At 50.6% G+C, this 15,594-nt stretch overlaps 2 protein-coding genes across 2 annotated transcripts; one reads left to right on the top strand and one right to left on the bottom strand.

The window, feature by feature from the left end:
- Window positions 1-86: 86 nt before the first annotated feature.
- hacd4 (3-hydroxyacyl-CoA dehydratase 4) lies at window positions 87-3,100 on the bottom strand (the record flags this gene model as incomplete). Its single annotated transcript, XM_084487077.1, has 7 exons — window positions 3,013-3,100; window positions 2,673-2,779; window positions 2,437-2,564; window positions 2,216-2,325; window positions 1,741-1,847; window positions 680-805; window positions 87-166 (listed from the first exon to the last, which is right to left on the bottom strand). The coding sequence occupies exons 1-7, from the start codon at window positions 3,015-3,017 to the stop codon at window positions 87-89; spliced, it is 663 nt and encodes a 220-aa protein (XP_084343203.1). The 5' UTR covers window positions 3,018-3,100.
- A 3,473-nt stretch (window positions 3,101-6,573) lies between these two features.
- Window positions 6,574-15,170, top strand: cUnh4orf54 (chromosome Un C4orf54 homolog). Its single transcript, XM_084487276.1, has 2 exons — window positions 6,574-11,524; window positions 13,468-15,170. Exon 1 carries the CDS (start codon window positions 6,656-6,658, stop codon window positions 11,513-11,515), a length of 4,860 nt encoding a protein of 1,619 aa, XP_084343402.1. The 5' UTR covers window positions 6,574-6,655; the 3' UTR covers window positions 11,516-11,524; window positions 13,468-15,170.
- Window positions 15,171-15,594: the final 424 nt, after the last annotated feature.

The raw sequence follows: 15,594 nt of genomic DNA on the forward strand, positions 1-15,594 counted from the left end.
AGATATATATTTATTCATAAAAGTACACCAAAAAACAGTACAGTTATAACAGTTATACAATCTATAAAACGATGACTGGGGACTAACTACTTCTTGAGCTTCTTGTTCCACTTCTCCAGCCGCTGTTGCCTCTCCTTCACCAACAGCCACACGGTTACCGTAGCGCCTGGAAGGACAACGTCACGGTCAGCAAAAGAGAAAAAAACCGGCAAAACCCGCCGCCATGGCAACCGCGTTCACAGGCGGGTTCTCACGCACGGCCCCAGTGAACGCTATCTTTATAGTAGAGATCAATAAGAGCGAGAGGAGAACGCTCAAACTTAAAGGTGACTTGTTATACCACCAGGTGTGAGTGTTACGAGCCGTTAGCAGTTTTGAAAATGCGCCGCTTCTGACATCACAGGTGGGCGTGTCCACCTAGATGTATGATGAGCAACGCTTGCTACAGTCCACTGGGTAGGCCGGTGGACTGATCTATCCAGTGTACATGTAGGTGGACACGCCCACTTGTGATGTCAGAAGAGGCCGATTTTCAAAACGGCTTGTAACGGCTAATCACACTCGCATGGTGGTATAATATGTCACCTCTATGTTTAAGCACAATGTCGTTTCTAGCCCACGTATGAAACCTTTTTTTAACGTTTGACCTTGGGTGGAATAGCGGTCTCGATGGTCTTACCGACTGCGAGGACGATCAGATAGGCCTTCAGGAGGATGGGGGTGCGGTTGGGCGAGGAGATGGGCAGCTGGAGCCGACCTCTGGCAGCCTTCTCTAGGTGATGCACCGCCTGGTACACCGTAACGCCTGTAGAAGACGGGGAAACCGAGATCATCACCTCAGCAGTGTCCACAACAGAATACTATCTACACATTATGTCCGTCAGTTTAGATTAGTATAAACAATGTCAATATGACTCACCAAATACAAAGACCGAATCGTCATCGATTTTGTAGTAGCCGTAATTTATTATTTATTCCTTATATAATATAATATAGAATTTAAAGGTGTGAGTGTGATTAGCCGTTACAACGGCTAATCACACTCACACCTGGTGGCATGTCATGGGACCTTTAATAAACATATCTTGCACATTATCGTGACTATAAACAAAATCTACTGTAAACCTGTAAACCTTATTTCTAAATATCCAACCAGTTAAAGGAAATTCAAACCAAACAATGTGTGGAGTGGTTATGTAATATTGTCTCTTTCTGCAGTCGCTTCCCTTGTCTAAACTGTGTGTGCGTGCGTCACTGTGTGTGTCACTGTCTGTCGCTGCAGCAGATTGTGAGCAGTATTGTCCAAACAGTGTTGCCATATGCTGTCCTCACACACACTTCCTGACGTTTTATCACCCGCTTGCAGGCATGTGTGGCAACACATGCCACGTGTTTCCTGCATGCTCACCCTCTTTCCTGAGGCTCATCTCTGTGGTTTAATGAACTGCGTGTCCGTTCGTGTTCATCCGTCAGTATGACGAGATCGTGCCGTGCTATGCTTTTGTTATGCTAGTCGTATACCGTACGTTCAAACACATCAATATTGTCAAAGGGCTTGGAGGGCTTTCTTAACCCAAGAAAATGTACAAATATTAACATAGGCATCAATAAAAGTTTAAAAAGGGAAGATGGTCTTGATTTGACATTGAATTATAATCCAAGAGCATCTATCCTGCTGCTTTTAAGACTTTTACCCCCCAAAAGAAGATGTCCACTAGGGTGATGTTGTGTTGGATTCACCTTCTGTGGCGGCAGCCAGGATGTATATGGGGACGTACAGCGTGTAGCGGTTCCACAGCATGTCCAGCGACGGGGAGCCCATCACACACAGCAGCTCCTGGGGGTACCTGAACACGCAGAGGAGGGACATGGGGGGGGGGGGGGGGGGTCACCACCATCATCATCATCATCACCACCATCATCATCATAATCAGCCTCTTCATCATCATCATTATGACATCAAGGTCTGGAATGGATATCTGATCATTGACTGTTTTCTCCATATGTTGGAGTCACATCAGTGAGCGATTATAAAAACAAAATGTTCTTAATGAACCTAAAAACGTGTTCAAGTCGAAATGGGGTCTCACCAAAATCCTGTGTGCAAAATGAAGATAGCAGTGTGTTGCAATGAAAACCTTTTTTTTTACCAAAGAAGTTGTAAAAGAGGTGTAAACACAGCATTCCCCTAAGTTAAAAAAGAATGTGTGCATACCTCAACAGACCCAGGATGTTCCACAGGAAGAACTGTGCACACACAACCGGTTTGCTTTGGATCTCCTCCATCATGACTATCGTGAACAGCAGAAGATTCCTTTCCACCACCTGTGGGCACACACAGATAAAAAAAAAACCTAACCACACACGTACACACACACACACACACGCTTCGTTCTTATCGACTTTTACTTTTAAAAAACAACGGGTTGCACAAACTTGAAAGAGGCGAGGGAGAATCCAGCTCTTGTCGATACCATCTGCAATATGAAACAGCTCCAGCACCGTGAAGAGCTGGCACAGGGACATGACGACTCCGATGGAGTAAAACGTATCCGCCAAGGCATCTGTAAATAAAAAGAGATAAACAGATGCGTCCCATTCCAAGACGGGACGTCCCTTAACCTGGTGGAGAGGGGGTTGGGGTTTTTGATCATTAAAAGTATATTCCTCACCTTGACCAAACATGAGAAACCTGACCGTCATGTTGGCCAGTATCCACGTGTGGGCACAAAACTGGAACATGTTGTACGTGAATACATAGAGAAACCGGGCAGTGAGCCTGCAAGAAGAAAAGGCACACGACACGTTACTATATGCGGTGGTTATCGACAGTATAGAGGAAACACGGTCAACCTTAGCTGGGAATCGAATCTGGGATTGCAAAACTCGCCCCAGCACGTACATGCTGAGAAATGCAAGGAATGCATCGCAATAAGTCAAGAGCACGATTGAATTGTACTTGTATATTGGTAACTTAGTTAAACTCTAAGTGTTGTTTGTTGTGTCGCTTACCACATTTTGAATCCCTGTAGTGCAGCCGGGGCGGGCGACTGCTGCTGCAACTTTGTGTGTTGTGTTTATGTTTCTGTGTGTGTGTCTGTCTGTCTGTGTGGGGCCGTTTTTTTCTCCCTTTTTGGCATACTTCTGTAGGGAAGGAGTTCCCACGCGAAAACCTGATTTGAGAGGCTAAGAACAGAATCTCTTCACTCTTCACAAATGAAAATAATTGTGCATCTACACGTTCTATTTAATTTACGCTTTCTCACACACACGCACACACACACGCTGTGATATTTTCCTCTCAAATATAAATACATTTTGCATTACACACATTAATTACAGATTTAAATAGTTGGAGAAAAAAAATAGAAAATATTAACACACAAACCTCTGTAAAGCATCAGTTATGAAGTTTGTTTGACCGGATAGAAAGTGTAAACTGACACCAGCCAACCTATTAGTCAGCATCTTTCCAGTTTGGCCACAAGAGGGCACTGCAGAGTTAAGTCTGCTGTTTATATTTACTTAAACTAGAAAGGACTAATATGAACTGAGGTTATGGGGAGACATACAATTTGTAGGATCAAACAATTTGTTTTAATTTATTTTCTTTAATAATTTAAAAACAGTGAATAGGCCTAATAGAGGATCTTTCCAGATGTCATTGTCATATGCACAATATTTGAGGACAACTGTACATTCAAATGTTTGTGGTGAGACACAGGTATTTTACAGCATTGCTTTATATAGCTTTACAAATGTAGCATAATCAAATATATACATATTTAAAAAAATACTTAAATAATTCAGGCACAAATCCCTTCTGAGACTACAACAGCAAGGATAATACCCCAAACCACGTAGTCTTTAGTGGTACTGAGATGAAGTAATCTTTGGACTTCTTGACAGCATCCTGACGGCCTCCAGGTAGAACCTCTCCTGTAACCAGTTGTTTCTGGATCGGATGCGGTAACCAGTCTCCCAGATTGTAGCTTAAACAGACAATGCCCTGGGTTGGTTGCAGTCCTTCATGGTTTCATAAGATTTCCTTTGCCATCGTTGCTGGTGGATGTCCTGAGTTAGCATCCGATGATGAGCTCCGCTGTTCTCAACCCTCTCTGTAGTGCCTTACGGCCCCCGAGGGAACAATAATACCATACCAGACGGTGCTTGTAGAAAATCATCAAGAGTTTGGGTGGAAGACGAATCCTTCTGTGTCTCCTCAAGAAGTAAAGTCTTTGACGAACATATTGCACCCCTGTGTGTGTATTACAGTAAGCAGCGGCAGCAGACGCAACCAGCAGGTGTGGAGCAAAGCACAAAGCCACCGAGCGCTGGAACCAGCAACCATATATATAGGTCGCAAACTAGGCGACCCCTCCCACCTCATCAGTCCTAATTGGGAAACAGGGAAACAATCACAGGCAAGGCCTTGCGGCCGTCACGGTGTGTGTGTGTGTGTGTGTGTGTGTGTGTGTGTGTGTGTGTGTGTGTGTGTGTGTGTGTGGAGAGACCAGGTCAGGGCATCGAAGGTGACCGCCAAGGAACGTCCGACCCCCCAAGTTGTAGTATTATCATGTTGTAAAAGAGCCAGCTCTTTTGGGATCATATTTTCTGTACGAAGACTGAACTGGCCACAGACAGTTCGAGCCTCTAGCATCTGGCTGGCAGTACCACAGCCTCGGTCTGCCTGTCTGACTGCTGTCTGTCCTAATTCCTTCTACTATTGCTCTTCTTAGTATCGTTATTATTATTATTCCATTTTCTACATTTCTATTGTTTTTCGATTATATTGTGTTTTATAGATATCCATAACTTGTTTGCTGCTGCTATGCCGAGGAGCCAGAACTAAATATTTTATATTTTAGAATAGCATGTTATTCTATTCTGCTGTTTACACAGAAGTGTAACGTAGGATGTGTCTCTCATAACAGTAACAATGTCCCTTATATAGACTTATCTTCGTTAGCTTATAGTGTACCTGTTTTATTGTTGATTCACCCAGGCTAGTTAGCAGCCCTCTGGTCCCCTGTTGAATGGGCCTGCTGTACCTATTGTGGGGCTATCTTCATATACGTCCAACATAATTGTTTTTGGTGATGCAAGATGTTACCGTCATGTACGGCAAGATGGCACCGTCATGTACATGTTATTTCTCTATAATAACACTAATATGAGAAGCTGCTAACCCCCAATTGTATTCACAAATGCACAAGCGGTCCTATGGGCCTATGTGAAGATATGCGGCTGAACTGTGTCCATCTGAGTGTGTGTGTGCATGTTTGTGCATGCGTGGACGTGTGTGTGTGTGTGTTGGAAGGTGACCCAGCCTGCAGCTGTTGGCCAGGAACAGGATATGTAATCATCTCGTGTTCTCTGCCCCCCCCCCGACCACCCCTCCCCACACAAGCTTTTCTCCATTATTAATTTTTAACGCATAACTGCACGGTTATGGCTTTGTTTTGAATGCCTGACGCCATCTTTGACAAGTCGTCCACAGTTTAATAGCAATAACTAACATGAGTAGCCTACTCAAGCTGAAGTGCTTTGCTCATGGAAACCTAGTCCTATAACAGGACAGTCGTTACAGTCATTAGTTAGTAGGTCAGGGCAGTAAAACCTCCATGTAAACACACTGGCCTCCTTGTAAACATGTGACATCTCTTGACTTTTCTTCTTTTGAGTAGCTCTGTACTTATAGTATGTAGGCCTGTTTTTTTTTGTCATGCTATATTAAATGCAGTCCCACACCGATTTTAATCCTACTGCTTCTGACTGAATTAAAAAAAAACACTCACGCCGTATAAATAAAACGCGTGAGAGCTCTCCATGGTTCTGAAATAATCACACTCGTCATCATTTAGGCCCGAAGCAGCCCGTTTGGTAACCGAACTAGGAAAAATAAGTTTTATTTGGATTTCAAGGACGTTGTGGTCACCTGATGTTCAGCCAGTGACGTTTTTATGCAAACACGTCTAGGGTCTAGGTTCAGCCCGAAGGGGGTCCGAGTTATTTAGGACTAAAAGCTGCATAGCAACACTATTCCCAGGGCCCCACTTCTTGAACTGGCACGTGGTGCCCTGCCTGCTGGCGATCTTTTTTGCACTCGGTGGGACCACCGCTCTCCATCCGAGGTGTAACAAAACACGCCAAACATTTTCGCCCACTTCCAAAATAGCTGTTTTGACATGTCGTCACCGCGTCTGCAGCACAATGTTTTAAAACAGCCCCCCGTGACTCATCTGTATCCACCGGGGATCTCTGCCCCAAAAGTGAGGAAAAAATAAAAGGCTACAGGAACCAACTCGAGCAGACAGCGTCGACATGGACTGACTGATGTCTCGGTCGACTTTTTTTTTTTTTTTTTTTTTTTAAGTACCCTGACTTTAGACTTTATGTGACGGTTGGGGGGAGGGGGGCGATTCAAAAGGCGACCCAGTGGCATTCGAAACGTCACTCACCACCGAGAACGCGCGCTAACGACCACCGGTCAAGTGGGGCTCGCGTTGCGCGCAATGCCATCTGTGCGCGCAAAAGCACCGGTCAGAACAGTCGAGGAAGGGGGACTGCACGCCACCAGCCGGACCAAGATCCGCCTCTAATCCCAGAAGTGAAGCAGTTTCTGTGTAGTTGAAAAGGCCGTGGATGTCCAGCGATGAAGATCGAGGAGGACACGTGTGCGCGTCGGGGGCCCGCCGCTCCTAAGGATGATCAGGATCCGGGGGCCGACGATGGGGGGTCGTCCGGAGAGCAGCGACCCGGAGCCGGTCACACACACATCATGGATGTGACCGATGACAAGAGACCCGCTGCCAAAACCGTTAAAGTGTCTGTGCTCAGTGACGGAAATCCAAAGTCTGTTCTTACGAACACTAAAAACTGTTGCACTGACGCCTTGGGATCCGATGGCGGCGACAGAGCGATGGAAATTCAAACCCTGATCACCGAAATCATGGAGAAGCAGAAAGATAAGGATGGGGTCGGGGATAAACGGCTTCCGCAGAACGGAACGGCTCATCGGGAAACACGACCCCCTTCTCCATCTCCTTCTTCCGCGGTTAATATCACCGAGGAGTCGGGAGACAATGAAGACGAGACCGTCTCATCCCAGCCCCGGCAGGTCACCCTGGCAACCGAGCAAGAAGACCCCGGAGTCACCGTGTCCCGGGACAAGGACGAGCTACCCTGTGTGGGCAGACCACGTGACTCCGAAGTCCGCGAGGAAGGAGATCATGAGGATAACGATGATGATGGCGGTGGGGATAATGTTGATGGAGGTGATGGTGGTGGTCCCTATGACGAGGATGATGATGATGATGATGATGATGATGATGATGATGATGATGATGATGATACTTTGATACTTTCCGATGAGTGCGAGTCGCACTACATCAGCACGCACGAGATCCAGCTCGCGGAGCTCTCCGACCACGAGGAGGACGGGCAGGGCGGAGACGTCACGGCGGACTCCTTGGAAGAAGACCACCAGGTGTACTCGTTCGTGGATTACGCGTATTTTACGCACGACGTCGGCGGAGGCGTGAGGGCCCGGCCTGACAACGGGGCCCGCCACCTGGACAGTGACCTCCTCAGCTCAGAGGGAAGTCTGTCAAAGACCCCGCCAAAGGGACCGGTCCAGCACCTGTCCATCAAAACGACCTCGCGCGCTATAAATGACCCCGGCAGCGGCCTCCAAGAAGAGCAGAACAAACCCCATCATCAACACATCGACACATGCACGCGCCCTGGGGACCCGCGGGGCCGCGGCCACGTGTTCCGGGCAAGCGACGGCGGGAAAACAGAGACGCTTCGCGGTGGCGCCAAATGTTTCATCGCCGCCCCTGGGCGGTTACACTTCGGCCGCGCGTTAAAAGGCAGAGACGCAAACTGCTTCTCCAGCAGCGACGCGTCCAGCGCGCTGAGCGAACCCGACGACGCGGACCAGGAAGTGCGTCATCTGACGGGCCGCGCGTTCAAAAGCCTGGCGTTCCCTTACCTCGGTGCCATTCATTTCAGCAGCTCCAGCGGCGCGTCGTCCGCTGCAGCATCCTCGGACCACGGGGGGCTCGGACCGAACCGGTGGTCCGCGTTCATTGACCTCAAGTACGGCAAGCTCAACATGGATCACTTAGTGGCGCGAGGGCAGAACCCGACCTCGGCCTTCGGGGTCGCGCGCACTACAATGGATCACGTGAATAACCACAACACAGGATACAAGGGCGTCATCAAGATGCCCGCAAACAAAGTGTTAACTTTGAACAACAGCAACAACTCTGCCACGCAGAAACACATTGAACTCGTGGGGAAGTTCGGCCACGCGCACGGCGGCGTCTTTACGCTCACGACGGAGACGTTGAACTTCAGGTGCAACGTGGAATCCGGGGGTGGCGAGAGACGCGCGAAATTCGCACAAAGCGCGCCGGGATCACGTTCCGCGGATGAGGTTACCGACACCTCGCCCGGCAGGCGGAGGAGGAGCGCAGCAAGGAGCAGCGGGACTCCCTGCTGTAGCGCGGCGGGGGCGACCATGGACGACACGCAGAACGCCAAGAAAGCCATGTTCGCCTCGAGCATTCTCAAAAATGTCATCTCCAAGAAAATGCAATTCGAGGAAGAGCGCAAAATGGAGCGCGGCGAGATCCGCGAGGGCCCGCGCAGCGCGTCTTCGTCCGCCGCCGCCTTTGCGCCTTTGCCGCCGGAGAGCGGTGGCGCCGCGCGTAAAGGCGCGAGGGAGCTGCAGAGGCCGAGCTCGCGGTTCTCAGAGGCCAGCTCCGACAGCACCATCGTGGGCTTGGATGAGTTGGGGGACATGGTGGACACGGGTTCGTGCGACACAGTCACCGGTGACCGCGCGAGCGCAGAAGACCCGATGAGTCCCGCACCAGGACCGCATTTAGAGTGGACGGATGAAGCTGGAATGGATCCTTCTAAACGAGGGGCATTCGAAGCAGCTAAAAGCACGCTGCTTCGGAGCCAAAATAGCGCATTCAGGTCGTGGAGGGACGGCGAGCTAGAGTTTCAAACGGAACATAAAAGCCATAAAACTCCAGAGGAGGCTTCTAACGAGCGCCCGGACGGAAGTGGCCCCTGTTCGGATCCAGAGCATAAGCTAAGGAAAATGTCCCATTTGTTTGTGCCGACTATCCAGATAATGCCAGAAGAGTGGGAAGTTGGAACGCAGCCGACCATGAATTATTCGATGTGCGCGTCCGCGCTCGAAGGCGAGAGACGCGGCATGGACTTGCTCTCCGACACGCGCTACGACGCAGACTCCAGACGTATCAAAACATCCAAATCACCGGAGATCAAAATCAACCTGAGGGCCAAAGACTATAAAAAAGAGCCGTTTGGAGCTGCTAGCCTGCGGGCTCACCATACAGGCGGCAGCGCGCCCGGTTTTACCCGAGCGGAGGACTCCCGGTGCCAAGCGCTCGCCGCCGTTTTAAAGGGTGAGTCCTCCGATAAAGTTCCTCATTTCATGGTCAGGGACATACGAGATAATAAGGGCAAGTTCCAGACGCCTATACACCAAGTGAGGGACGTGCGTAAACTGGTGAAAAGTTCCTATCACTTTGTGTCTTTGGACAATAACGACACCAAATCCAACCTGACGGCCTGCGGCGACTGGAACGCGGATCAAAAGCAGAAGCACGGTCTGTATCGCAACCAGGCCTCTGTTTCCCCAATCGTTATAAAATGCCAGTCGGTGAATACAAATAGCAACGGAAAGCAATCTGGAAATCTAATCGAGTCGTTTAAAAGCGGAGCGAGCGAGGAGCCCCCGCAGTGTGAGACGGACAGGTTCGACCGTCTGTCGCCAGAGGGCGCCAAAGGGGGCTCTTCGTTAGACCCGCCTGAAGGGGGCCTGGGTTTGAACGTCGACGCCAACTTCCCCGCATCGTCTTGCCGACAGCCGGAGAAGGTGTCCGACGCCGCCGACAAGAAACCCGAATCGGGCCCCAAGAACCAGAGTGCCTTAGGGAAGCTGCAGGCGGCGGTGAAGACCATGGAGCAGCTGTACGTGTTTGACCGCAACGAGTGGAAGAGGAAGAGCGAGCCGATGCCTCTGACCACACGCGGCGGCGAAGAATTGGAACACAGCCGAGCACAGGCGGCACCGAGCAAGGAGGGGCAGGCGGGCCGCGGCTTCCACCCCGTGACCCCGTCAGCGTACCGGGACTCCCCCTGGGGCCTGGACTCCGGGTACCCCCGGGGAGAGGAGAGGGACCTCCCTAAGCCCCTCCCGCAGCAGCAGCATCCCGGTCACCACGACGACCGGCTCGGCTTCAAACCGATCCAGGCGATGCCGGGCAAGAACGTGTACGACTTCAGCGGGGCCGGCGCCAAGAAGACCCCGGAGAACCCCGGCGGCGCCAGGGCCTTCCTGCAGCAGAACCCGCTCCCCAGGACGCCGGGCCCCGCCCCCCAGGGCTCGGGGGCCCCCAGGCCCCCCCAGCTGCCCGTCTCGGTGCGGATCAGCCAGGCGGAGAAGCAGCACGCCCGCGCCGAGCTCCAGAACTACCTCAGCATCCCCCTCAAGGCCCAGAGCCACGCGGGCAAGAGGGTCAACTCGGTCCCGCCGTGCAGCGCCAGCAGCCAGGATAAAACCCTCTACACCCTCAGCACGGCGGCGGGGGCGGCGGCGGGGGGTCCCGGGCCCCGGCCTCGCACCCCCCCCAAGCAGTACGTCCCCCGGGCAGCGGAGCCCGCCCACGCCACCACCGCCACCGCCACCCGTTCCCCGGAGCGCCCCGCGCCTCCCGCCGCCCCGCCGGCGCCGGCCCCGCTCTACAGCCCCTTCCCCCTGGGGATGGTCCCAGCGCAGCAGCAGGTGTTCTGCTTCTCCCCGGCCGCCATGAGCCCCGCTCCCATCGCGCTGGAGACCTACCAGCAGCAGCTGCAGCAGCAGCAGCAGCAGCAGGCCACCCAGAGGAAGATGCTCCTGGACCCCACCACGGGGAACTACTACCTGGTGGACACGCCCGTCCCGCCCGCCAGCAAGCGGCTGTACGACCCCGAGACGGGCCAGTACGTGGACTTTCCCATGCCCCAGTCTCCCATGAGCCCCATGACCGCCATGAGCCCCATGAGCCCCATGACCGCCATGAGCCCCATGACCCCCATGACCCCCATGACCCCCATGACCCCCGTGCCCATGGGGATGTCCCCGATGGCCCTGAGCCCCCCCGGCGCGTACGGCCACACCTACATGTTCTACCCGGGCTTCATGCCCGGCGTGGTCCCGGGCAGGTCGCTGTCCCAGCCGCCCCAGATGATGTGCGTGTCCCAGGCCGAGGGCCCGACGGCGGCCGGAGGCGGGGAGAGCCCCTACTACCTGGCCACGGGGCCGTCGCCGCAGCAACCGCGCCGGGCCCCCACGGGGGCGGGGCCGATGGGCGGGAAGCCGGCGCCGGTCATCAGCTTCACGTCGTCGTCCCAGCAGGGGGCGCCCCGCATCGTGGCCCCGCCCTCCTTCGACGGGACCACCATGAGCTTTGTGGTGGAGCACCGGTGAACGGGGAAGGTGAGTGGATCGCTTTCTCTACCTCCGTCGTTTTCTTTGTTGTGTGTCCATGGGTTGCAGGGGCGGAGTGGCCGTCGGGACGATCAGTTTTCCCGGTCGGCCGGTCGGCCACCGAGGTCAGGTGGACCAGCCCACATTTAATGTGAGCTGCCGCGAGACGTGTGTAAGCCGGGCCTATGCATTATACATCATTATTCTACTTCAGCGCTCGTCCGCGACCCCCCCGTCAACAATCGCTACACCACTGGGCTGGTGGTGGGCCGGTGGTGGGCTGGGCTGGGCCGGTCAGAATTCTCCCGGTGGCTTTTAGTGCCCCACTCCGCCCCTGATGGGTTGTATGTATCATACATATCCAAACACATTCATCTGGTTCAGGTTCCCTTGACGACAACTTTGCTGTCGTCAAGGGAACCTGAACAAGATGAATGATGATAATGTTTTATTTGTTTTATAGTTTTTGTTCTCCAAAAACGGCGCCAATAGAGCAAAGAGCCAGAAGAAGTCAAATAAGGGAGCCATAACAGTTGATAGACATGTGATTGATATAGATGGTAGAACTTTAAGGCCGGGCTGACCTTCAACCTTTCGCATTCACCATGCGTGCAAGAAACAACAAAGTTCCTGCACCTTTTTATCATCAAACATGAAGAACACAAAAAGGACGAGGAGAAACATATTTAAACTCTAGTCACTGCATAATTGAAATAATGATATTTGATCCTCGCCTCTCCGGAGCTCCACTAAGGCTGCTGGGATTGACTTAATGTCACAGAGCACGGAGCATGATATCAGCCAGCACGAGGAGCTTTGGTCGGGGGCGTCTGGCGTTAAGGGTGTGTGTGACCGAGAGGGCGAGAGTGAGCAGGACAGTCACTTAGCTGGTTACTAGGACGGAGCGGTGCACAACATCAGCTGCTAGGAGACATCAGGGGCCAGATGGGAGGGCAGCCGGCGAGTGATCACCTCGGGGTCACCTTTTTATAGGCCCCAGTCATCTGAAGACCCAGAGAGAGGGAGAGAGAGGGAGAGGGAGGGGGAGGGAGAGAGAGAGAGAGAGGGGGGGGAGATGAAGTGAGGGGGATAGAGGGAGAGATAGAGAGAGAGATGAAGTGAGGGGGATAGAGGGAGAGAGAGAGAGAGAGAGAGAGAGAGAGAGAGAGGGGGAGATTAAGTGAGGGGGATAGAGGGAGAGAGAGAGAGAGAGATGAAGTGAGGGGGGTAAAGGGAGAGGAGGAGAGAGGGGGTTATGGGAGGAGAGGGGGGTTGAGGGAGATAGGGAAAGAGGGTGTTATGGAGGGGAGAGATAGAAAGTTGGAGAGGGTAAAAGTGATGGAGAAGTATTTAGAGAGAGAGAGTGTGGCGTGGGGGAGAGAGAGAGTGTGAAGCCATCTCCCAGTTCTTACATAAACAAACGGGGCAGACGTGGTGGCGGACAGCCGGGCGGGGCCACCGGTCCTGGACTTTCCCTCTGCCTGGTCCAGGCTGAAACCAGAACCGGTAATAAGTAGCGGTATTCAAAACAGCGTCTGTCACACCCGTCTCGGGTGACATCCTAAACCTTAAGTGGCCCCGTCGTCCTTTCCCTTACCTCAGGTTTAAGTATTTTTTCAAACAGAAATAAGAGTCGATTTCAGACCTCCGTGTGTATCCTAGTGTCTAATGTTTGTGTCTACTGTAACGAGTAGAGAGCATCGAGTCATTTTCTTAATGTGTGTCAAGTTTAGAATAGCTGCTGGTGTTAGATTTTAGTATTGAGGACATTCTTCCACACGGTTGCTATTTAAACCGCTCACTCAAAGCCTTACTGATGTCGCTGTCTCTGCACGGCTACTGGAGACCTACCTCGGGAAAAAATGTGTGTGTGTCGTGTTGCGGTGTTTATAGTGGCAGGGGGCGCGGGTTACCAGGGCTTAGTATGTGTGTCTTTGTTTGGATCCCCGCAGACCTGACCTTTGAGGAGCAGAAGGGCCCGCGTGTGGCACCACCCAAAGCCGTGCCAGTCGTTTGACCCAACGGATTGTTCCGGTTATGAGGAAGAGGAAGATGTCTCAGCGGTCACGTTGAGTTCTCCCACAGCCACGTCTCCTCCGTTCCATCGCGGCTCTGTAGGTCGAAGAAAGGTGGCAGAATGGTTGAAGTTTGCGTTTGTTGATTGATTCGCACAAGAAATGCTCTCTGGGTTTCTCCTTTGATGCCACTGTGTTTCACAATGGAAGTGTAACCACTCTCTAAGGCACGTTTTGCAATATGATCCCAAGATTTGTGGTTTTGCGGAGTGTGGTTTTCAGTGGCATGCATTCAATTGTAACATCCGAAAATGACTCAAATGTATTTTTTCACAACAATACTTAAATGTGCAAATGTTTCAGCTGCTGAGTGAATTGCCAAATAGGATGACTTTGAGATATTTATGCCCACTACACTGTTTAAACTCTTCACTTTACTTTTACATTTGTTTGTGTTGTTTTGTATTCAGAGGTGTAGGGGATAAAATAGTGGAACTGCAGGCCAGTCCATGCCAACGCCATTTTGAAGCTTCTCAGGGTGGGGTTTACTGATGATAAGTCCACAGCCATACACAGATCCTCCCTGTCCACTGCTTGATCCACTCTTAAGTCGTCTCCTTAGAGGAAATCTATACTCAAATGGCTGCAATAGTTTTTAAAATAACTGTGCGTGCGTGTGCGTGCGTGCGTGTGCGTGTGTGTGTGTGTGTATGTGTGTGTGTGTGTGTGTGTGCATGTGTGTGTGTGCTTGTGTGTGTGTCTGTGTGTGTGTTTTCGAGAAACCCCATTATTTTTAAAGAGATTATTGACTTTTTGCTAAAATGGCCGGTGTTGTATAAAAGACGTGATATAAAAGATGTGTTAATGAATGCTTGTGTGGATAGGAGGTTGTTTACAGGAGGGCTAACTGACACTGCGTCATCTCGTCAGCTGTCTCCCTATTGGTCACTTTTGTTGATTTCAAATCAAAACTGTTTACTGTGATGTGAGAATAGACATATGCTTCGTTTGGAATACTTGTTTTTTAGGGAAAATTCACATTTTGGGAGAGGTGCAAAGTTTTGTAAAGTAAATCATATTTGTTTTAGATCAGTTAAAGTAGATATGTTGTTATTTTTTCGTATGTTTCTGAACATGCGTGTGTTGCTAATCTGTATCCTTTTTTTACTGCTTGATAATTGATTTGTTTGTCTGAATAGAGTATCCACTGGAAATGATTGCTTAAATATACAGCATACAGCATGTGATGTGAAAGTATACTGGAAAATAGAAAACATTTCAGACATTCAGGAGAAAATATAATATGGTACGATAAAAGTATAGATGCAATGTAGATGATGAATGTAGGATGGATAAGGTGAAAATAAAGGTCAAAAACACAATTGAAACCAATTGTCTGACATCAAAACTATACGTAACATACAGAGTACACCTGTGATGATTGTGAACAGATACATGTGTTTGAATGTCTACTGCGGCTTAACAATGCAAACATACTCTTCAACTCAACAGTTCAACCTGTATGAATACGTTGTAAAAATGTATCATAAAACCATAAATACTTATGATAGCATAGCAGAAATCAACATAGCTATGTAGATATCACATTACCAGCCTACTCTTGTTCCGTTCTTCGTGGTTTGGCCCATACTGTATGGGTACTTGGTGCCAGTGCTTTGGAACTCATTCAAATTCAAAGGTCATCTAAATAAATAAAATAAAATAATGAAACACAAATGTGAAATTCAAACCGGAGAGTATGTTACAGTCAGGGATAATAGACGAGTGGAATAGTCTGAATGACTATATTGTGGTCGTAGCAGTGACTGGTTCAGAGTCGACCTGCTAATCCCATCTGACCTCGACTGATGTATGGAATGTTTGCATGACTATGTCAGCTTAGCGGTGTGCAAACTGGTATGTTCAGCTTAATGAACAAACATCATTTCATGGCTGCATTTCTGGCGCCGGGCCCCGTGTTGCCACCGGAGAGGGGGGCAACTGAGTTGTCCTACAGGAGTAGCAAGTTCATGTTCCTGATGGCTCCTCCAGACGCATGAGGAG

The sequence above is a fragment of the Micromesistius poutassou genome (assembly GCF_964030765.1).
Source record: "Micromesistius poutassou genome assembly, chromosome: 23".
NCBI classification, from domain to species: Eukaryota; Metazoa; Chordata; class Actinopteri; order Gadiformes; family Gadidae; genus Micromesistius; species Micromesistius poutassou.

Excerpts from the sequence above, each read along its gene's own strand:
- cUnh4orf54 (XM_084487276.1), top strand. The coding sequence starts at position 6,656 with ATGAAGATCGAGGAGGACACGTGTGCGCGTCGGGGGCCCGCCGCTCCT.